Consider the following 24,333-nt stretch of genomic DNA (forward strand, 5'->3'; position numbering starts at 1 on the left):
AAATCTGATAGTTGTAAAACTTGTTCAACTTTGTATGTTTTTATCCTTTCCTGAACAGAACATAAAATGTCTGTTGGAAATAGCAGAATCATTTCTCTCAAATAATTGAATACTTGACATACCAAGGGGAGACATATACCCTTTTACCAGTGGGGAAATGTTGCTTGCCAGCAGAAAGCATTATGTTACATTTCAAAAAACCTGAAGAGGCAACTTCATTTAAATCTTACCCAGTTTAAATCCCTGCATAAATTCACATACAAAGTAATAGTGAATATAAACATCAAAGTCCTCAGTCCAGTTTTTGCTTTAGCAGAGGTGGAGCATGCACAGAGTGAAAACTTGAGCTTTATTTTGATGGCAAAAAGCCATCAGGATTTTGTTCTTGCCTTTCTAAAGAAGGTTATTGTCATCCTAAAGATGTTGGTCGTTTTCCCTGACCAGGGAATAGCCAATAGTGAGGGCCACCTAGTTTTTCAAGTGGATGACCATGAGAGCAAGTCCATGAAGTTACCTTGACCCAGTGAAGCCCAGAGGAGTGGGGTTTCTTGGCTACCAGCCTAATCAAGGCTCTTGGAAAAGTGTTATGGTGTATTTATCAGGAAAAATAGTCCTTGTACTCTGAGTACAACTGGAACAATTTCTGTGACAAGCAGATGTGTTAAAGATGTGTTTCCTAGCACAAAATATAAACTATGGTCATATGCCTGCTTACAGAAGACATTTTTGTCTTAATCAAACCTTGCCTTGCTCATGAGACTTGAGAGTCTGAATGCAATTCTGCCTTGCTGAGGAAGCGTTAAGAGGACCAGTTCATGAAAACAATACTGTGGTTTCTTCCTTCTGTTGGGAAATCCTATGTTTGACTCCACTGAAGAGAATGGGAACTTTGCCAGACTTGGAGGCCTGTGTACAAGCTGGCTGTCATTGTGGCTGCTGAGCTGGTGTAATGATAAACAAGGAATTGTTGAAATTTGGCTTTTTGATATAGAAAAGTGTGAAAAGTACATTAGTGCTCTGCGACATAATTAATTACAAGTGGAAAAGCTCTTCATACCACAGACTGACTATTTGCTGGGTGGAAATTGGGTTGATTTGAAGAATAGAGAGAAGAAAAGGAATGTTGCCCACATGATGCAAGTTTGTCTTTCACTGGTCTGTGCAAAGCTAGTAAAAAGATGCAGTAACTTTTCCAGCTCATAGATGGTAGTCATGAGTTCCCCTTTCTCAGAAGTTGTATGTCTGAGTGGTTTCTGCAGCTTTCAGGAACACTTTCCATCCAGAGTACAGATGGAGCCACCAGAAATCTTCCAAATACTAGCAAATACAGAAACTACAACTGTGTAAATTTCTACCTCTGTAAACTATGACACTCAGTGACAAAACCTGGCCCTTTGATTCTCTAGAGAGACAGTTTCCATCTGGGGAATTGGTAAGTCTGGGGAAAGAGGGGAGAAATTAAGGAAGAGTAAAGAAGTGGCAGTCCTTGAGGAAGTCCTATGAGAGGCTGGCCTTCACCTTTTCTGGTGAAGCCCAGAGCATTGGTTCAGGTGAGACTATTGCTATAAATAAGTGTGGAAAACCACAGATGCAAGGAGAGGTAGTGGGTTTTCTTCATATTGCAGTAGTGTATTAGTACTCTGTTCATGTACTGGAACCTCACTCTACTTTGTTTTGCAAACACAAAACAGCCATGAAGGTGTGGCAAGGATCTCATAATCCAAATGAAGGAATACATCACTGATATGCATGGCTGTAAAGCCAGATACAAGGTAGCATACTGAACAGAAAAGCTCACTTCTTGTGTAAAATAAATACATCAGGATTCCTTGTTAATGAAAATGCTTAGTAACGCAATCTGTAGAGCCCTTGAGTGATACAGTTTAGATTTACAGAGTGTTTTTCTGTTGTTCTTTTATTAAAAATTTCTTTCAGTACAAGAGGGTGCTCTGGAAGAACAAAACAAGCAAAACTATAAATCTCAGAATTTACTGATTAGAAAGTATCTTAGGAAGAGAAACCCAAATCCCTGAAGTATGATCTTGCACTCAGTAACTTTTTTGTCCCCCAAATCAATGAAATTATTTAGTACCTTTTTTCCTAGACAGATCAAATAGGTATGGTAGTTACATTATCTCAGTTATAGATGAATACTTGGCAATATATACTCTCACACGGGAGCTTGTAAAGGGCTGTGGGGCATAAAAAATCTTGTCTTCTGAGATGGCTTTCTGTTGGGGGTGGCAGGCTGTCGTTACATAGTTATATATATAAACACCAAAATGTACACTTCAGTGTGGTCAACCATTTAGTAGTTAACAAAATCTGCTTGATGACACAGAGTATGACAGATGACCACCCGTAATTGCATTTCACATAGGTATCTAGGGTAATCAAATATTTAACTTATCAGTAATAACCCTTCTGAACAGGAGGAAAGTAAAGGTCATTCACGTGATCTTCAGTTCCAATGGAAACAATGTCCTCATTTAATATCACTGACTTGGCAAGATGTTAGTGGCAATTTTGTCAGCTAAGGATAGAGAACAGAGAATTTTTTATCACCACTACATTTGTTACTCTGACCAACAAGAGGAGGTGGATGCACAGGCAAGAGTTGTCATTGTACAGTCATTGGGACTGACAACTGTGGTGTACAGTGTGAAGAATCAGAATTAGAGATAGTAGAAGAAAGTGAAATCTGGAGAGCAAGGTAGAATATTCAGAGTCCTGCACTAGAAAGTGGAGGATCTGTGCTCTTTGAACAAATAACCAGAACAAAGGTGAAAGACATGCATATATGTACACACTCATCTTATTTCCATGATGAACATTTCAGCTCGTCCTATGTCTGCAACAGAGTCCTTTTTATTTCCCTTTTTAAATAATTTTCTGCTGAGATTACCAGTATTGACAAAGCTTGTTTGTAATATGTGTTGCCAGAAAAGTGTGAAGAAAAAGTATGAATCAGCAACAGGAGAGAAAAAAGCAGCACCCTCTGATCTCAGAGCTGAGCTATAGGTGCTCAGTTACCCAATTTTCTGCTCTGTTTAGAAGGAAACAAGAAAGAAAGAACAGACTTGGCATTGATGCAGCCTCTGTCTGGAGGGAGAGTTAGTGTGGCTGGAGATCAGTGAATGATCACTGCTGTTCTGTCAGCTCTGAAAGGAGGGGGCAAAATAAGATGCTTTTTCTCTTCTAGACCAGGTTCAGCTCCCAGGCCTGAGTTAGCATGCATCAAACATGTGTGGCACACAGGATTTCAGGAATTATTCCTGCATTCGGGCAGATATACAATGCTTTGTCTTCAGATCCAAAACCAGACCCTTGCCCATGCACTTTAGTCCACTTGCAAGTTCATTGTGAAGATATGTTTCCCCACTGCTTGAGATTTCCTTTTTTTCATGAATTTTCACTCCTGTTGAGAAAAAAACATCAGCCTAAAACAAAGTAAGCTAATTTTGGAGGTTTTTCTAAGAGAAGTGAAGTAGCTCATGGTCACTTAGTAGTCTTCCATTATAATTTGTGGATACATGTGTTTATGAATGTAAACACCTTGTAGGAACTATTTAGAAAAAACAAGCATTCATTAGAAACTCACTTTAGAATATGAGCATGGCAGAGCACTGGAACTCACTGCCCAGAAAACTGTTCTGCTGGTTTTTTTGTTTGGTTTTTTTTTTCTGTCTTCAAACATTTTAATCCTTAAACAGGACAAGACTGTGAACAGCTAGGTCTACCTCTGAAGAATCTGGCTCAGCAGAAAATTTATAGTTCCCTCCACAGATGAGTTTTTCTGTTAGTCTTTATTCCATGATAATACACCATGTTAAAAAAAGAGGTGTTAACATGGGCTTAGACATCCAGAGCAGTCTTTGCACTCTGTTCAACCATCCTGATGAGCTGGAAGGGTCAATATTGCAGATGTGCATCCTCTGTAACATGCACATGTTAGAAAAATACTTTTAAACGTATGTAAACCGCTGTCATGTGTCACCTCAGAATCTCTGAGAAAATCTAAGGACAAGTGTCTCATTTGAGTCCATCTGTCCAAACCAAGGAAAGGGCAGAGCAGTGAAACAGAATTATGTTTAATATTACTGAAAATGTTAATGCTGTGTGTAAAACATAACAGCCTTCCTGTCAAGTGTTTCTAAAACCTTTGCAGGTGGAAACAAACTCTGTATGTTCTAGCCTGTTAGGAGAAACATGAAATTCATCCTTGTTAAGGAGCATCTCAGTAATTCACTAGGGCTGATGTGGGAGTCGCTGTTGCCCAGGTTTGGCTGCTGCTGGATGTAGGAGTGCAAGCTATCATACAGCCATAAATTGTCCCAAAACCAGGAATAAACAATTTAGTAATGCAGGCAATGCCTAGGTGCAAGGTAGTTAGCATGTCATTCCTTTGCTTTTTTACACAGTAGCTCTCTAGGGTAAAACTTTGTGGGTTAATAAGTGTAAAATAGATGGAAAAGTGTTGGTGGGTTTTTTTCCTTTCAGAGTTCATCATAGATTTGATTTGTGGATTTTCTCTGTCAGAAGTGCTTTACAGTCCTCCAGTCACCAGATCTGGGGGGTGTGCTGCAGCATGTCAGAGATGCTTTCTGGCCCAGAATCCTTTCCTTAGAAAGCCAGAAGAGAGAAGCAGCATGAAAGAGGAGAATAGGGTGTGTATTTGGGTCTCAGCCCACTGTGGAGCTGGAATGCACCTCAGAACACCAAATCCTAAGAGCTGGAAAGTGCTCCTGGATCCCACAGCACGAATATAGATCAGAAAGATCAAACAAATGTCTCATGTCTCAGCTTAACGCAGCTGGTAGCAGAAGTGATGAGTAGTTTTGGTAAGGTATGCTGTGGTTTACATTAGTGCTTTTCTTAGTAGGCCCCAAAGTTCTTTCCTTTTGCCAGAAGTTTGTTCTGTGTATAGTTCCACTCCAGCCAGAGCAATGTTGTGGCACGCTCAGGTTTTGCAAGGCAGTTCAAGTACCTGGTCTCAACAGTAAATGCTGCAGATAAGGTCAAAGATGTGCAGGGTGTTTTACTTGCTGACTGCCCAGGTCAGGAATATAACAGCATGGATGGGAATGGCCATATGGAGCTGGAGCAGAGGATGCTCTTTGCCAGGGTATTGCCTCTGGCAGCAGCCAGTGGTGGACATCTAGTTCACAGCATAAAAGGAGAAACCTCTGTGCTCCTTCTCCCATCCACCCATCTGCTCCTTGTGCAGCTTCACTCCAGCTCCAGCTCAAGCACTTTCTGAACCAAATGTATTCAAATCTTCTTTTATCTCTGTCTTGTTTATCCATGTAATTTTCCCATTTCATATGTGTGCTGTTTGTGTATGCTGCCAAATTCCTCCTTTCTTTCTTGACAAAAAGGTTATAATTTCAAGTATAACATCACCTTAAAGTACAGTGATTGAAGTAACTGCTGCTAATAAAAGAGTAGCACATATTTTCCTTTTATGATTGCCTTAAGTACTGCTTGATATGTTATAATGTCTAACATTCCTAACACAGCTGTTTGCCTTTCATGAAACATTAAATAGGATCTAAGAATCAAAGAGGAGAAAAAATACATGTGTATATATACATGTGCATCTGTTTATGAACAGGGGACCGAAGCAACTTTGTAATTTTTTTAAAATAAATATTTGAGTGAAGATTTTTATCAGGAGATGGCACTGATATTTAAGCATTTTATAGCAAAAAAAACCTACTTTGTTTTTGTATAGTAGGGTTTTGGCATCTGGATACTAGAAGGAGTTTTATAAATTGTAATGAGAAGTAAAATCCATGTCATATTTTTTCATGGTGTAGTGTGTAGTGTTACCACTATCCTGAGTGGGATGGTAATATATTACATGGCCTACCAGAAAATGGAATTACATTATGTGAAAAAGTGCTACAAAATAAAGTAATTGAGAGTTGGAATCTGGGAAATGTTATTCAAAGCCACTTTTCAAAAAGGCACAGAGTACTCACATGTCTGTTAGCGTGTGAAACTTAGGGTCTTAATAGAAGATACTTTGTCTTAAGTGACATCACCTCCACAAATGACTGGTGGGCTACTCTGGGTGTGTTCTTTCAGAAAAGTGCCAGAGGAGCCAAGCAAAGGTGTTGGGACTGTGGTCATCCCTGCTTCTGAGGGTTCTTGGTGGGCAGCTGCCCTGAGGGCCAAAGGAGGACTGACAGCTGCTGTGGAGGTGTGTAAGCCTGCTGTTCAGTGTGCCCAGGGAGTGCCATCCCACGCTGAATCCAAAGGCTGGGATTTAAAAACATTATGTCTATAGCTAGTCACTTAACAGCTCTAGCTTCTATAAATGTTAAGCAGCCAAAACCCATGATGCTTCTTTTTGCAGCCCTGGTTCCCTTTGAGCACTGAACAAATGCTAGAGATCCAAGGATTTTCTTCAACTGCTTATTACCATCTGAATGCAGGCATGTAGTACTCTAGTTTTCTGCTTTTATTTAATTTGCCTGCACTTTTAATTACTATAACTTACAGGCTGACCCAGAAGCTTTGCATGTCTCATAAAGATTCACATTGCTAAATTTATACATTATTTGAATATTTGAGTATTGTATAGTGACATGTTTTTCCCTTAAAAACATAAAACCTGTAAATATCTGAATGTCCAAAATTGAACTGAGGGTGGGATATGAGTGCTTCTATCATGTATTGCCAAAGCACATCATCAGCTCATAGTTATTCAATGTGGTCATATCTCCCAGTTTTTGTTTTCAGTTTATCTGTTTATGTGGTTATTTTTCTATGTGTTTTATTATACTCAAATATTACAGGAAGCAACTTCCTTTGGAACAAAAGCTGGATTTTCCAGTTGTTCCTGATGTTGATTGCTTATGTCCACATCCTTGATGTCTTCACACGTATTCTAAATTTACATGGAAGCTGTGGTAATCACAGCTGGTTGCCACTAAAAGGAGTGGTGACACTCCCTAACCCACGGCCATAGCTTCCCATCCTCTGCCATATGTCAGTGCAGGTACCTGGCACACTCTTCTGCTTGGGGAGTCAAGCTACCAAAAGCTTCTTGGATTTTTTTTGGCAGAATTTTCTCCTCGTTACTGTGGGTCCTGCACTGGCTTGCTGCAGAATCAGGCATGTGCCAGTGCCAACACAACAGAAAGCAGCTGGAGTGGGACTGTCCTGATGTGCCATCTCAGCCAAATCCTGTGCTCAGAGCCCAGGGGCTGAGAAGCACAAGAGGACCGCAACTGGTGTTACATGGGCTGAGCCCCTCATCCAGGCTGAGCAGATGCTGCTCATGCCTGAGCCCCAACTGGTTCTTCTTCCCATAGTAGCCAGAGCTGGGGGACGTGGCTCATACATCCTGGGTCCCACCCCAAAGGGAAGAGAGCATCTCCTTTTAGCAGCCACAGACTGTTATTAGGGTGCAATCACAAGTGTCTCAATTAACTACAGGACCAGCTAGAGAAGGTAGTGCTGCCTGATTGCTGTACAGGAGGGACTTAGGTGAGATGACAGGGATGTTGGGTACAAACTGGTTTGACCTGTTAACCCTGGATCAATGTGTTTTCCATGAGGACTTTGGAGGCAGGCGGGATGTGTTGCCAAAGAGTCTGAGCTCATAGTGGAGGGGCCAAGGAGGAGTAAAAATGGTAATCACAAGGATGAGGACACAACACTGGGACACTGTTTGGGTTTGTAGAGCAAAGAGCGAAGCGTGGCTTGCTGCACGTCCCTCGCTCCTCACTGGCCATGTCACCCAGCCCTTGGCTGTCTCACTGGGATGCCAGCACTCAGGAGCTCGTGCTTGGGTGGCCAAAGGTAACCCTGGGTGTTTGCCACAGGGTGAGTGCACTTGAGCACACTGTGAGTGGGGAGCAGCCAGTGTGCAGGGACTTGTGGTGTGTCACGAGACTGAGCACAGTTCAAGGCTTTAATAAACAAACTGTGTTCCCCAGGCAGCTCTGCTTGGTGTATTGCTCAGAAAACACAAGATCAGTATAAAGACACCCATTGCATGTGGTTTTTAGCAGTTTTACTGCCTGTGCCAAGGGCTCTTCACTGTCCACACAGAACAGAGGCAAAACATCTAGGAAGTCATGGGCAGCATTCATAGAAAGGAAAAATAATCCTGCAACCAGGTTTGTTATGATCCACATCTCATGCAGTGCAGATTACGTTCAGCAGAACTTGATGGCCATCTAGTGGTGAAGCTCCAGTCGGTGTTAGGTTTTGCAGACTTCTTTGTATCAGAGAGACAAGAACTTGGCCATGTGTGTGTTGCAAAGATGCATGTTTTCACTTCTGACTGGAAGTAATGCGGCTGAATTTTTGTAAATCATCCTAAATGCTCGCATTGGTTTTATTTATTTCATCCTATGAACTGTACTGACTGCAGGTGTTGCAGTGGCTCATGGAGGCAGCCTGCAGTCTCCCAGGATTCCCATTAGGTGTAACAATTTCTACACTAACATAGAAATTACACTGATTTTAGAAATAACGAGCTGCAAATAAATAAACATCAAGCTGACTGGTCAGAACCCAGTTTTCTTCTTTGTTAATTTATCTTTCAAACTTCATGTTTCAGCAGTAATTTAATACATCCTGCTGAGCTGTTAAGTGTGGCATCAGGCGTACTGCAAAAGCCCACCTTGAGCCTTAAAGGCTGCCAGAGATTGTGGTCATTAACGGAAGAATTGGCAGCTCCTCCTCCGGGTACCCTGGTAGCTCTTGGCTGATGACAGGTTTCTAAGTTTTCCCTCTGTGCAGTCACTGGGGGGGGGACACTTAAATTTGAAATAGGCTGCTACAATATGGTTTGTTTGGGTTTTGGTTGGGGGGAAGAGGGGCATTGTAGTCTTTTTATGGTGTTTTTTCTTTTTTTTTTTTTAATAGACTTTTAAACCAAAAGGAAAAGTAAGTTAGTGGAAAAAATTGTGAATTCCCTGATACATCCATTCCAAAGTCTTCGTCTACCATGGTGCCATCAAAAAGTAGGTTTGGGAACCCTGTCCTGACCAGAGACACCTGGCACAGCCCCTGTGGCCTTCAAAAGGCACAAAATGTGGTTTTGAGGACTTCTGTCTGTCTGACCAGTGAGGGTATTTTATGGAAATTGCTGGAGAAAGAAGAACATGTCCCTTTGCTGTTTGCATGTCAAAGGGAAAGAACATCAGCAAATCATCTGGAAGTTTCTGTGAGAGGGACTAACCTGAGGAAGCTCAAAAAAGCACTTTGTGCTTTTTTTAGGGTCTTTCATGATATCCCCATTTAAAATCACAGAGCTTTTGCAAGGCTAAAACCAAGCTGGTGGTGTCAGGTAGATTCTGGCTCTTTTTCCACCATTGAACATGTCTGCACTGGAGGTCCCCCTATGCCACAGGAGTTCAAGCAGCAGAGGAAAACCACCTTGGACATATGCTCTCACTTGCCATGTGAGTCTCCTCTGCTGGTTAGTTTCTCATTTAAGCTGCAGGGCTGCGAGGGGAAGGCGTGAGGTGACATTTGCTTGTTCTAGCTGACAAGAGCTTTTCTCCTTGCTGTGCTGAGCAAGCGATGACTGTGAGGCTCTCAGGGGATGGTGACAATATTCATCACCTTCTGTGGCTTACTCAGTTATTTTCCCTCCTGTGGGATAAGTAGGGTGCTACACTTCTTTGAAAGAGGGAGCAATCCAGTTAAAAAGCAGCAGCATTGATCGTGTGCCACCTTCATGGCACTGCTCTGTGCCCTCCTCTTCTGTATAAATATCCGGAAAAGCACAGAGTGGTTCCCAGCAGTGAGATCACTTTCTCATATGTGACAAAAAGCTTTTTATGAGGCACTGACTCTTCTCAAGGTTCAGTTTGTCTCGGGGCTGGAAATTGCAGCAGCATTTTAAACTTGATCCTCCTCCTATTTAAATGAGCTGTACTATCCAGGATCTGAACACTCTGTTACAAAATAGGGTTTTAAGACAGCTCATAAGTTGCTTGCAGAAAAAAGATTCACAAATACTTACTTTTAAAGATCAGGATTTCCTAGTTTTGAGCACTGGATTTTGTATGTTCGGTATTGAGCTTTAACATTTGATTTACAAGTTTGCTTTTATTTCAGCTGGTGGGATGTTTAAAAAAAAAAAGAAAACCCTATTGGAGTAGTGAAGCCATTCTCAGTGAATTGTCTAACCCAAGACTTTTATTTGTTCTGAGATTCAGAACAATTGCTTAAATGCAATTCATAAGTCATTTCTGTGAGAGCTAGACATATCTGTATTCCAGTCATATAGTTAAAGTGCTAATGTTTCTTACTCTCTCGGGGACAACTTTTGCCAGCTAATGTTGTTACTACAGCTCTCTGTCCACTTCTGTCTCCATTCCAGGAATTCTCTGCACATCTGCTTACATGCATCATATTATAGGCAAAAATAATTAATCTGGAGAATCTCTTGCCTGCAGGTAAAATATGAATATGTGTTAAAAGAGTACTGTTCATAAAGAAAGTACTTTTTTTCCCCACTAGTGCTTCAAATTAGGATTCTACTGTGAAAATATTTAAACAAAAATAAAACTGCGTAATTTGGACTACCACTAATTCAAGGCTTAGAGATTTGTATGCAGAGAATTAGAACATCAGTGAAATCATGTGCTAATGGTGTGAGATGCTTTACACCAACTTTTAATCCCATATGAGTAGTCCTCAGCAAGTTCTGGAAAGCTCCAGGAGTTCAGTGTGTGCCATAACAGCTACAGCTGTGCAGGAGCTCCTCTGACAGGAGCTTGCAGGTCAGTGTTAACAGAGGTGCTTCCCAGCAGATGCATCAACATCAGTGCTCCTTTCAAATGCCTGCCTTAGTATCACAGATCCCCAAAGGTTCATCCTTTGCGTTCAGTTTGATCTTAAGAGTCTAAAAGAGCAGGCTAATGAGTCTGTAGCCCATTTACCCTGAATGTCAATAAACCTGGGAAGCCCCAGAAACCTGATGAAGGGCAGGGTTGTTCCAGTACTTAACTAAACAGGCTGCTGTAGCTGTGGGTGATGGTGGTTGCTGTGCAATATAATCATAGTGAGGTTGATAGGATGATCAGTTAATAATGATTTATGGATGGGTGGTATGATTACTGGCAGTCAATGAGGGTTTGAATCACGGCCTTCCAACTTGATAATCATTTATCTAACCAAGCCAAATGCATTGCGGTAGCAAAGCTTTTTTCAAGTAATAGGTCCAGCACACACTGTACTTAGACACTAACACAACATTACTTCAATGCTGTATTTTAATTGCTTAAAATTAGGGTAACTGATAGGCCGTAGGACATTGCTGTAAATGGAGTAACTTTGATAAGCATTTATGTGTTTCTGTGGGGATTGTTCTCCGGCCTTGTTCTTCAACTTCATTTATCAGTGGTCTGAAAGAAAATAAATTTTATTGGCTTGCACGTGATAGATTGAGAACTGCTAAATGAGAAAATGGAAAAATCGCTGCTGCAGGCTGGTCTGGATCTGTTAGCAGTCTGTATTCAAGCAAACAACAGGTGTTGGGCCTAATGTGAGGATCCACAGTTCAGATCTGGGTACTGGAAACACTTTTTCATAAAAGGTTTCAGGCTTTTTATCTATTTAAACTTGTCAAAGAGAAGTTATGGAGGCTATATATAAACTTGTTTAGAAAACAGTTCAGTGAGCTTGTACCTGGACACATGTCTAATAGACATAGAGCTCAGATAAAGTCAGACTGCTTCATTATTGGAGCAGTATTTCAAGTATCATGGTGGGTTTTTTTGGGCAATAAGCACTTCTAAATCAAAACTTCAGTTATTTCATATTGCAGAATATGCTCTAGTTCAAGCACTAATTGTGTCAAAATGTTGAAAGGGAAATAGATAATTCATTTTTTACATCCCTTCTAGCACAGTCACTTCTTTTACAGCTGATTTTTTAGGGCCCAGGCTGTACACTATGGCCTTGCTTCACTTTTTGCTTCTGTTCTGTTTTTCAGTTCAATTTCACCGTTCAGTATTGAGAGCACAAGGCGTCAGAGGAGGTCTGAGTCTCCAGACTCCCGGAAGCGGCGCATCCATCGGTGTGACTTTGAGGGATGCAACAAAGTATACACAAAAAGCTCCCACCTGAAGGCTCACCGGAGAACGCACACAGGTGAGATTTGCTGGCACTGTGGTTAAGACAAGCAGGTGCCTTTCTGTCCAGTTTAGGGCATAATGAGCTTGTCATCCTACACTTAGAGCCAAAGGCCTGTACCTGAATAACAGAGATGTCTGTGAGTGCACTGGCATTCTGATGCAGATCAGGAGTGTTCTTTTGAATGGAGCTTCCCTGTCATCCCCTCTTGGCAGCACAAGAACTGGTGGCAGCACCAACCAGACTCTTCTCAGATGAAACTCAACAGAAAAGTGGCCTCTGGGGACATACTTGCTTCAACAAACAAAGTGTGATCATTGCTTGGGACCAACCAGAGCTAGTCAAGAGAAAGCACTCAAGAGCATATAGTGTGGTCATGAATCTTCAGCAACATTTTTTCACTCTACAGACCTGTTTCTTTTGAAACTACTTGCTTTTACAGATGTAGCCTTTGGATGCCAGGAGCTCCTGAAATCCTTCAGTTCAATTCAAGGGTAAACTCATGTCCTCAATATGTCTTTTTGGAGGCTTTCAGAGGCACCTATCCCATACTGGAGAGGGAAGTCATCACTGTATGAGAATCGGTCACACTAGATCCCTACAGCAGAGATGCAAGAGAGATGCTTAGAGGAGCTGGGCCCCATTCAGGGGTGACCATACTTAACACTCAGTCCATACCTGGTGTCCTTATTAACTTTATGGGCTGTTACTAATCTGTATGACAGGCATGTAAGGGTAGTGGAAGCAGTGATGTGTAATAGTTGTAATTTTATTGTGGATAAACTCAGGAGCAGCAATTTGAAGTTACCAAGAGCAAGTCTAAAAGGGGATTGATTGGATGGCTGGAAAGGCAGTGAAAAGAACACTCTGAGCCTCAGTGCTATTCCTTACTCTGATGCTGGTTTGCTTAAATTAAATTTATTGATCTCTCTGCTCTTAATGGACTTCAGCATTCCTGTAACTCCTCGGAGGAAAGATGGTGTTTATTCAGTGTATAGGACAATGTTGTTCTTTGCTGAGAGTCTGCTGGTGCTTTCTGTGATCTGATGTACTCTAAAGAGTATGACATACTGTTTTAGAAAATAAAGTGGAGGCTTCTCCATTTCAATTGAGGCCGCATCTCCATCACTTTTTCCAGTATGTCTTTGGCCAGTAGGACTTTTGTTGAGAGGAGGATGGAACAAGGCTCTATCCTCATATCCCCCATACTAAAGCAATTTCTATAAGGTACGAGTCCCTTCCTTAAATAACAGAAATATTCTGGAGATCTGGAAATTTCATTACATTTCCTTCCAGCCCAGTTTTCCTGGTTTCTTCATATCTTCCCATTAAGACAAGCCTTCTGCTCTCTCATTATTTGTCATGTCCTGTCTTAATTCTTTTTTCGTCATCCCTCTTCTTTCCCATCTTAAATGTGGTCTTTCATCCCTACTCTTGGAATATCTTTTATATATCCTTACCCTGTCACCATTTTCTGTCATTCTTGTTTTATCTCTTTTATCCCAGTCTAACCCTACTCTGTCATTTTCCTTCTCCCTGCTGTATTTACATGTTGTTTCATTTCTTGCCTGTATCACCCTTTGAGCATTACACAGCTGTAACAGATTCAAAGACAGAGAGCCCAGCAGAGAAGAGCCATAGAGGGTTTGGTTTGAAACAAAAATACAATTTATCTGCTTACACCACAGGGAAGTCACTCTTCTCTATCCTGCCAGACTGGCGACCAGCCCAGGAGTATAAGCAATCATCATGTGAGTTACGAAACTAGCTGTGGACAACCTCAGAAATGTCACACCCAAGGCAGCCCAGAAACAGAAGAGGCTCTTCTCTGCTGTGACATTTTAAAACACTGAGAATTACATTTGTTGGACATCTGTGATTTGTCAGTGATCTCGTGGGGCAGACAGGTGCTTGCAGGTAATGCACCCCAGTCACTGTTAGGTAGTCAACACCATTGCATCTCAGGCTGTGCACGTAGGCTGCTCAGAAGTAGGCACTGAAAGCTTGAGAGGATGTGGGTAAATCCCAGTTTAAGCATATGTAGCTCTCCACTAGCACAAAAGGAGTTTGTCTACCTGCTGTAATCATAGGATCCATGTCCCCAGCCGTGGTTCCTTGGCAGCTGGTGTCAAGGCTTTGCTATCTGTCTGGGATCTCTGGGTAGTCAGAGAAGAGGGATTGGCACCTCTGGGGCATGTTATTCCCTCCTCAGGTATACCCAGAGATTGGCTTGCAGAGGTGCTTCTCCTTCACTGCTGAGCACAGAGGAAGCCCGGATACCTGCCAGACTGTGAGTTGACTGAAACAAATTCCCACGCCAACATACGGCTGCCTGAACTGTTCTGTAGTCATACTGGTAGCTGGTTATTACTTCAGGAAAAAAGAAAAATAACATCGAATCCAAAACCTTCATTAAATAGTCAGCTGATAACTAACTGCTTTATAGTGATATTGCAGCAGGCTTGATGAAAGAAGTGTAGTCTAGAAAAAATGGTCAGTGCTGAATTTAGCCAGTGGATCCAGTGAGAAAACCTGCGTCATGCTGTTAAAATTAAAAGTGTTTTACAGGACACTTCAGAGGTCTTGGTGAGAAGTTGGTATATTCAGACTTACATGTAGCCTTGGCCATGAGCATACTCATCTTGTACTTGGCCATGTACTAATCTCATCTCGCATTTTTTATCTTGGCCTTTACTTTTGCTTCAGGCAAAACAAGTTAATTATTCACGTATGACCCACAGTAATTAGTGCAGTTTTGGATAAGTATAAATGAAGTATGACAGCTATGCACGCAAGAGTGAGCAAGTTTCAGTAGGAAACTTTCTGAGAAAAGATCACAGAAACTCAGCATTGCATAATCTGTACCTTTTTTTTTTAGGCAGGCTGATCTTGCTGACAGTTGTTTACCTAAGCAGTATGTGCTTGAGAACTTTTTATTTTTCATTTACTTGATGATCTTAAAGATCTTTACCAAACTACATTTTTTTGTATGCATAGCCCCTGAAACATTCATGGTAGTTTAGACTCAGGAGGAAAAACAATGTGGTGTTATGATAGGATGAACAGATTTGTTGGTTGGAAGGTATACTTCCTTTCATCCTAATGGAGACCAGAAACAGAATATTATAGATGGTAACAGTTGAATTTAATTCTCTTGGAGTAACTCCTAGGTTTTTTAAGTATGCTGTCATCTAGTTCCTCAATACTTGCCACCAGTGTCCTTAAAACGTGGTGTAGTGGTGTGGGCAGGGAGTCCACTGGGGGGCGGACTTGAATTATGTATTGTCTCTCCGACTGGGAAAGCTGCAAGTGAAACCTCTGATAGATAAAGCATTGCATAAAGCACAAGCACCGGTATTAAATTTCTCTTTCTAGTATCAGCTTCTTGTTTTTGTTTTGCCAGATCATCAAATAAAGCTATCGGGAGGTATCAGGTGTGATGGAGCGCCTTCAGGGCTCATAGGCAATCTCGCAGCTCAGGTTTATCAACGCTTTCTGCAAGGAGAAACTGTGAGAAATTGGCTCACTGGACTTCCATTGAGCTAGTTTCTGCTTCAATGAACTTAAAGAAAATTACTGATGTGTGACTCCACAAAGGAATAGTCTTTAAAAATGGGAAAACCAGCAGCCGTGGGTTGCGTTCCTAGTTTGTGTTCACCTGTGTTGCACAGGTGCTGGTGCTGGCCCCAGGAATGGGGAGAGTGTAAATACTGTTTCCAAGGGGTGTGCACCTGTGCAGCCCTGGTGGGACTCACCATCTTCACTTTGCCGGTTTTACTTTGAAGTTGGAGAAGAAAACAAGTCAGAATGCTATTTTATGGTCTGTAGTGGCTATTTCAGTCCTTTTAAGCAGTACTAAAGTTGCCATTGACGCTTCCAATAGGACATCTGAGTCCTACAGACTGAGTAATACTGGTTATTTCCACTGTATGAACACCTAAACATCTGAAGTTGCTCATGGTTAAATTCAGTTCTTGTTCATCATGGCTACCCCCTTAGCACATGGAGAAGCCTAAGGAGTGTAAAACATTGTATGAATTATCCTGGAGAAGTCAGCAAAAAAAGAAGATGCCTGCTTTGAGGTAATGTGGGACATAATTTTAGCATCTGAAACACTAGAGATTTGTTCCCTCTCTCACCTCCACAGGATTTTCATTTACTGTAGTAGTAATCAGCATTCTGTATTTCTGTGCAACCTTATTTCAGTTGTTAGTTAAAAATTTCTGGAAGAACATGACAGTGCGGCTTTGTGGGGTCAGCAGCTGCAAAAGCCTGGGACTTTCCAGGCAGCATGAAGTGGGAATGGATTTAATCCATGGGTATAGGCACCATATATCCACAGGCATGGAGGAGTGGAGGAGGCCAAGATCTGTAACCAGAGCACTTTCATGGGACTCAGATACTGGGCTGCAACTGCTGCTCTTTGTCCTGCCCCAGCCAGCGCTGGGTCTCAGTCACCCTTCTCAGTGCTGCTGCTGCAGTAGAGGGGCTGCTCTGTCAGGCTCTTGCAGAGCCAGGCTGAATATAGCCCCCAGGCCAAGTGAATTGTTTTAGGTTTTGGTGCTTTGTCCTTGATCAACGCCTATATCATTCCTGAGAGATGAGAGCAAATACCTTTGCCACAGACGTAATGAAGCCTATTTGTCAGTGTCAAGGGGTCTTCAGCAGTTTTACGTGGAGACAGTAAGCATCTCAGAAGTACAGATTTGTACCTGAGAAAATGACAGCATTCCCTCCCCAAGATGTTCCTTTGTAGCTGTGTTGAGACACCACCCTAGAAGAGAGAGAACTAGTGAGTACATGGGTGTTTTATTTAGTCTGTGCTTTTTCAAACATTGCATTCCTCTCACTCACTGTTGCTCCATATATTATTTTAATATGAAAGGGCCCCTGTCATTAGTCTTTGTTCACATTTTCCTTTGAGCGCTTTCAGAGTGGACTTAAAAACTCAGAGGCACCAAAAAAGCTATTTTTGTTCTGTAGGTTTTAAAACTCCATTCATTACCTGTTTTTTTAAGGTCTGTTTAATGCCTTTTGCTGACTATAAGTTCCAGAGAGATATTTACAGATTTGTAATCCCTTCTTTATACAAATATTGTGAAGAAGCAACATTTTTTAAATAATCTGTCTGGATTTTACTTGAACTGTGTAGATTTTTGGTCTCTAACACCTCTTTGTCACCTACCTGCCAGACTCACTCTTCAAAACCCCAGCTTTTCTTTCTCATGTCCTGTGTTCTCCTTGTCCCTGAGCTCTTCCTGTACCATGAAAATCTGTCAAGTGAAAAAAGCTCCAAAAGCAGATTCATATGCTGCTTCAGAAACTGGGAATTTAAATAAACAAAGCAAATTTAAAAATTAATTTGCTTTAAGTAAAATAGGAGGGTCTGTTTGTGTTGGGTGATGCTTTTATTTTGTAAGAAATACTTTCTTTTAGTGTTTAAAATTTACTGCCAGTTTCAATAAACAGTAGAGCTTTCCAATGTGAAAACTAGTATATTTCACAGAAGTTTTCCTTTCTGTCCTTTCTTCTCTTTCTTCATGCAGTTTCTCTTTAGAAGATAAACTGATTATTTAATAAATGAAACCTCAGCCTGCTCCCATTGATGTGGTGGGCTTCACATTTCAGGACAGAAGTATATTTAAGAGCAGCTGTCTCCTCGTGCACGGTGTCTCCTGGTGTACCAGGGGTGTGAGGGCAGGCTCACCAAAGCCACCACATCCTAGAAAGGTGATGCAGAAGTGGGAACCTCTGGATGTAGCGAGATTGTTGTATGAGCCCAGCTAGTTACAGGCAGGTGTCCATACCAGAAGGAGCTTGTACATCCAGTTCCCTTCCAATAGCTGCTCTGTGGAAAGCTAAATGTTTTCGTTTCTGGCACGTTTTGCAAGCTCTGAATTCACCTTACACACAGGGAGTCATTCCTCCGCATTGTAGGTCTGATGCTGTGCCGATATGGAAGAGTGCCCATGTGGTTATTCCAAGGCACTTTGATGGGAAAGCGAGTCTAATTGCCTCTGTGATTACTTGCAGTCTCAAGGTTATGAAAAATATTTTCAACAGTGCCCCTTGACTTTGTAAATATGGGGTGCATATGTGTTTTGTCTGTGTGTGGCACGAGGGAATAATGATAATTTCATTATGCAGAATAAGATTTTTCTCTAAGCCAACCTTTTAGCACTTAATGCTCTACCTCCAAAGAACTGCAGTTCATCTGAGGTCTCTGGCGTGATTGTGGTCTACCATGTGTAGCCCTGAAGTGCCATGAAGGCAAGAAAGATGTCTTTACTCCCACTGCTTCCAAAACATTTTCCCAGATGTTGCACCCAGACCTGGAGGAATAAATACACAGTACAGGGTTTCCAACTCTTGCAGCCCACTCAGTCCCCAGCAGAGGGAACAATAATGTGCTGCTGGTGATAACCCATGTTTTTTGGGAAGTGTGTCTGAAGTTGCTCGTGCCCATCCTGTCCTTGTCAGAGCAACCTTGGATCAGAAACACAGTCTTTGAGAGTGCAGCAGGCTGAAAACTGCAAGTATGCATCATAAAAGCTTTTTTTTAAATGTTTTGTTCTGGTTTTCTTCTTTCCTGCTTTCTTTTTTTTCCGTGCATAAAAGCAAACAAGAGGTAGATCCTGAAAATTAGTGTTTTCACTTTTCACTTTTTTGCAGATAAGCGGTGAGAAACATGGGTAAATTCTACAAAAAACTTCTTGTTTCATGGGAACATAAAAAGATCTGATGAGACCTGTGTAGGATGAGGAGTTATTTTCTACACTTCAGTGTTTTCTCCACATAGGATATGAAATAGTGGTATTTCAGTCACATTAATGAGCTTTCCCCTTGTGCCTCTCATGCATTTTTTTTGCAGCTGATATTTTTCTAAAGTGTTATATATATTTAATCTGATTTGTATTGTGATAAAAATTAGTATATCTTCTTTTGGGAAGTTTAATTCCATTTCCAACTGACTTAAATGGGAGGTGAGTTTTTTCAATGCTCTGTTTCTATACACAGCTCAGCACAGCAGTGCCCATCCTCTGCTTGAGCCTGATTTCTAGCACAGTGCAAACACCAGATAATCAGTTGTGGAAAACTGTAAGACCAAGCTCATCCCTTGGAGCCTTTTAGTTATTTTTTGTTTGGGGTTTTCTTTATTATTTCTTTGACATGTTTCATTGTTGGTTTGGGGTTTTTGTTTTTTTTCAAGAAACAAAAGGAAGGTCTAAGTTTCATACTGAGAAAGATGAGTGTTTCTCTTGATGAACATGGTGGAACAGTGCTGAGAGGAGTGACAGACAGTACCAGCATTGAAGGTGGATGGGTAGGGAAGTGTGACTGGTTTGGTGTCTGCCTTGCAGTTGTAGACCACAGTGAAGGAAAGTTGTTTTATTTGTGGAAGGCCAGACTAAAGCCCAAGCCTGCAGCACCCTAGTTAAGGAGAGTAAATGTGCAGATCTGCTGGCTCCATACACTTGGCTGCTGATGGAAGTATGGATCTGTTGCATCGCCTTTCCCAAGTACTTTAGGGAGTGAAGCCTGCTATAAGAAGCAAAACCTCAGTTTTTTTCCCGCAGCACTGGAAATTCAGTAGTGTCATGTATTTGCTATGGCTGTTGTGAAGAAGAAAACTCCATGTCATCTTTCACTACAAATATATCCATAATAGATACCTGTTATCTGTTAAGTGTATATGTATATGCACTTAAGATATACTTAAAAACTTACATATACACACCACATCATACAGGAAACAAATTTCAGGAAGGTTAATAAAATTATATTTTTCATGAACTGTTGGGATTTGGTCTGGCTCCTGCATTCAGGTGTACAGGAAGAGGCCTTTTACATTTCCAAACATTTTACTTTTTTCTATTTTTACAGGAGTCAAAATTTATCATACTGCATCAGCAGCGCCCTTGGCAATGTATGTAACTAATCCTTGTCCCCAAGCATTAATTCATTCACATCTCACACAGTGCTTAGTAGGGCCTATTCTAGGACAGAGTCTCTGCAGAAGCCCCAAAAAGAGAAAATACGGAATTTGCTTGGATTCCCCCTCTTTCTCATTTTTCTGTGCACGTGGTTACAGAACAGACCATAGACTGATACAGTGGGTTTGCCTTCTTAAATTACAGCAAATTGAATTTTGTGATTTTTAGTCCCAAAGGCCTTTTTGCTGGGATTTGTATTTAAGTAGTCAGACTGGGGCAGCTGTATACCTAGAGTGGCATGTGAGACAGCAGTAGTGGAAGGAAAGAAGCAGGGTTGCCAAACTAGGGATTGGTCTTGCAGAGGGAGTGAGAAGAAGGGCCAGGATGGCAAACAGAACCAAAGCTCATCAGTGCAGTGAAATGAAAATGTGTTTGTGTGTTTTGATGTGAGAAAAGGACTCCCACCTGAATTATCACACATGGATAATTGTAAATTAAGTGGAGTTTGTAAATAGTGAGTTCAAGGGCTGCCAAAGTGTAATGAAGTTCTGTCTCTTCTTCTTGAGTGGAGGTTGTCACTGTATATTTGAACTGAAGAAATTGTTTTGTTCCTGGTTTCCACGTGAAGAAACCATGTCCCTGTCCTTTGCCTAAGTCAGACTGAGAACAAGAAATAAAAACCTGAACTTCAAGACGTGTCCCAGGCAGCACAGTATGTTCCTGTTCTGCTTGTAGAAATTGTTTTGCCAGACTTGCTCAACTGATACGAAACTAATCTCTTCCTGGAAAGATATTTTATTTGCATATTTTGACAATACTGAAACATAAAAGTCAAATTGCCTTTGTTCACCAAAGAGGGAGAGTGAATTAGGGACTGCATTAAGTAAATAATTGAATTAGATTTTTGCATCAAAATGATTGAAAATATTTCAAAGTTTTAAAGGGTTTAAACTAAGTTCTAGCACTTCCATTGCAGAAAGTGAGGTGTTTCCTAATGTGTAAGTCATAGCCTTGCTGTTCACTCTTAGCAGTTTTGGGAAGGCTGATGCTCGCTGGTTTGGCTTTCCTACCTGCAGAATGGAGTTGATATTTGTTACACAGTACTACTGTGAAAAGAGACTTTTATGAGTGATTACATTTTAGAAAAATCTTTATAAGGCACTTGAAAGTTGTAAAGTGCTTGATAAGTGCTCTATTTTTTCATTTAAAAAATTATACTAATAAAAATATCACATAAAATGTAAGAATTGTCATTTTTCCCTTTCCCCATGTCTGAAAGCTAAGCTCCTCTCTTCCTCTGGGAGTGCCTGAGGATGTTCATTATCAGATAGTGTTTTGCTGTTAAAAGATTCTTTCTGCTTAAAATTTCTTATTTTTAGTAGAAATGCAAAATCTAATTAGCCATCATTTGTGGTTTTCAGTGTATGATTTCTTCTCCTAGCGTCCTGTCAGTGTGGGTGCACTGAGGACTGTCCTGTATGCTTCAGAACAATTCTGGTGTTTACATGGGAGCTGAAAACAGCTGACATAAATACTACACATTACATATATTGCATAACATCCTGTAGCAGAAGCCAAACCAGGAATCACCAGGAGATGTCCTCAACCCTGCAAAACTGCAGAGCTTTTCACTTTGACTAGAAAATGTAGCATATCAGCCATAGGCAGAGGGATGCTTGCTGGCTTATTTATTTTCTTCCAATTTGTTTCAGACTAAATCCTTATGACCTCACTCTGTTTTTATGTGGGGAATACTTCTCCAAAATAATGGCAGTAGAAACTTGGGGCATAAATATTTATATAGCAGAACTGGGCATGTTCCACCTATTTAACTGTGCAAATTTCACTAAAAACCATTGGATTTTGTGAATGGGGTAAGCAGTCAATTTCTCCATGCCCCTATCCTCGCTTTCTGGAATTACTACACAAACCTATACATCAGGTTTTGTTTCCATGTGCTTTCTAACTTTGTCCTTCACAGGGTGATGTAAGCTTAACATAGAAAAAAATCTGACTAGATTGCTAAACCTTTGCCCCTGAACAGTCCCCTATGTTTATTTCCTTGCTGTCTCTTATTTGGAATAAACGTGTTAGCAACATTTCAAAATGCTGCGTGCCACTGCAGGAAGGAGCTGCAGAGAAGTGACATAATAACTCAAGAGTCATGGTGACAATTCCATGTGCAGAAAAAATGGATAGATAGGGATATCTGAAGAGGACATAAATAAGAAGGGACATGGCACTTATCTGTAATACCAGAAAGAGAGGGGAGTTGATGCCAGAGGAAGAGAACTGTTTACAGCTTGAGCACTGGGATATTTTCTGTCATGGTAGTAGGCAGTGTTACCTCATGGTTGCCAAGAGCCTGCTAAACTGTTGGATAAATGAAACTTAAATAATACACAAATGAGAGGAACTGCAAATGGGCAGAGGGAGTACATGGTGCATCTGCAGTTGCAGTAAATAAGGTTCCTTGCCTAAGGAATGAATATAAGCCCAGCTCTGTTTCCTGGAGTTCCAGAACAGTTTCCCTGCTGGCAGAATAACCCATAACTATTTACATGGTGGTTTTGTGGTGTCTGTCTTTGAAACATCTGGTCTGGCATCAAATACTGTTGATACCAGCTAGTTGATGGGCAGAAGATAACTGCTGAGGAACATCCCACGTGGGAAATTCTGCATGGCACAAAACAGACCCTCGTTCTGTTGTCTGTCACATGGCATGTCTTGGGCTGGTACCGACACAGAGTTTTTTTAATAAGGAATATGTGAATGTCATCAGGTTATAAAGTAAAAGTTCATGAGATTTATTTCCCTGAGTGGTCTTCCAGATGTCAGGGTACATGAATAAAGATACGGGAAGACAGATGTTGGGCTGTGTGAAGGGTGGAAAATTTTGAAGTGGCTGAACAGTGGTCATTATTCAGCATTATTAATTCAACACTTGAAGAGTTTTGGAGGATTTAATGAGCAGCAGTTGTAACCATGTTCCTAAGTGCCTAAGTGAGAGGAGTCATGGTAGGTTAGGAACAATAATATGGTAAAAGTAATTAAACTAATTTGGTTTGTCGCATCTGGACTACAAAAGGCATGGTTTTGGAGGGCTCTTAGAAATAGATGTCGTGTTAATAGAAGATTGAGAAATGACTATTCCCATTTGGAGCATTGACTCATCCCTTCACAACTTGGTAATTAACTCCCCCAAATAATAGAAAATACTCATTTTCTACAGAGAACTGTCTGGAAATACTTTTTCATGCTCCAGGGTCCTGCTTGATCTATGTAAATGGCTGTTGTGGTGTACTGTTCACTATCCATGTATTGCAGGACAAAGCTGCAAAATAGTATCAGCATTTCTCTGGTTGGGATATTTTTTGTCAGGTTTCAGGACAAAACAATAGAGCTCACAAAGGCACATGCAAAACTAAAGGGTTAGCAAATGTTCACAGCTTCAGGCATCTGTTTTTAAATTGATAGGTTCTTTAAAGCTTCACAGATTCAGAATGTTGAACTAACAGGATTCTATCTTCTTACCATTTTCCTTTTCTCTTCTTCCTAATTGCAACATGTTTTTAGTCTCTTTCTGCAGCTCTTCTTGCTTCCAATTTCCCAAAACTGTCTACTGTTTTGACTTCTTCATTCCTGTGTTTCCACCACCCCAGGCAAACCTCACACAGCCTGCATTTGCTCCTTAAAGCTGAATGAGAATTTGAGTGTCTGGGTGCACGAGGAGTCAAAATGTGCCCATACTTTAGGCCAAGAGTTTCTTAAACACTTAAACTCAAGTGCTCGCACGGAGACAGAAGTGTCTGAGTCAGAATGGTTGAGTGTTTGATTTCAGCTCCACTGCAATCCAGTCTTGAAATGCAGATAGATAGATAGATAGATAGATAGATAGATAGATAGATAGATAGAGATATATATATGCACTGCAATTAAGTTCTTCCAGTTTTGTCCACCTCCTCGCACACTGCTCTTTGGGTTGCCCTGCTGAGGCCCACCTCTTCTCTGTTGGTTGCACTGAGGGTTTAGCCATGAGTGCTCAAGCTCTCATCAGGCAAAGCTGGTGTGGGATAGCTGACACCAGCTTCTCAGCTTGTAGCAATTCTGCTCCTGCTGGTCCTTTCTCTGTCATTTGAAATCTTGGGTCTTCTGGTTTTGACAAACTCAGTGGTTAGTCTTCATGTCTGGGATGACACCAAAAAACAGGTTAAGAATTAGTATATGAAGGAATTTTTTTCCTAGCATTTGAGCATGCACAGATAATGTGGCTGTTTTAAGAGAAATGCAG

At 41.1% G+C, this 24,333-nt stretch overlaps 1 protein-coding gene across 2 annotated transcripts in view; it reads left to right on the plus strand.

The window, feature by feature from the left end:
- Positions 1-24,333, plus strand: part of KLF12 (Kruppel like factor 12) — a 188,701-nt gene that overhangs the window by 158,415 nt on the left and 5,953 nt on the right. For both annotated transcript variants that reach the window (XM_031057072.1, XM_005421126.2), the window contains one exon: positions 11,969-12,126. In XM_031057072.1, the coding sequence (XP_030912932.1) occupies positions 11,969-12,126 (158 nt within the window). The remainder of the gene's footprint in view (positions 1-11,968; positions 12,127-24,333) is intronic.

Source organism: Geospiza fortis, unplaced genomic scaffold, assembly GCF_000277835.1.
Source record: "Geospiza fortis unplaced genomic scaffold, GeoFor_1.0 scaffold45, whole genome shotgun sequence".
NCBI lineage: Eukaryota > Metazoa > Chordata > Aves > Passeriformes > Thraupidae > Geospiza > Geospiza fortis.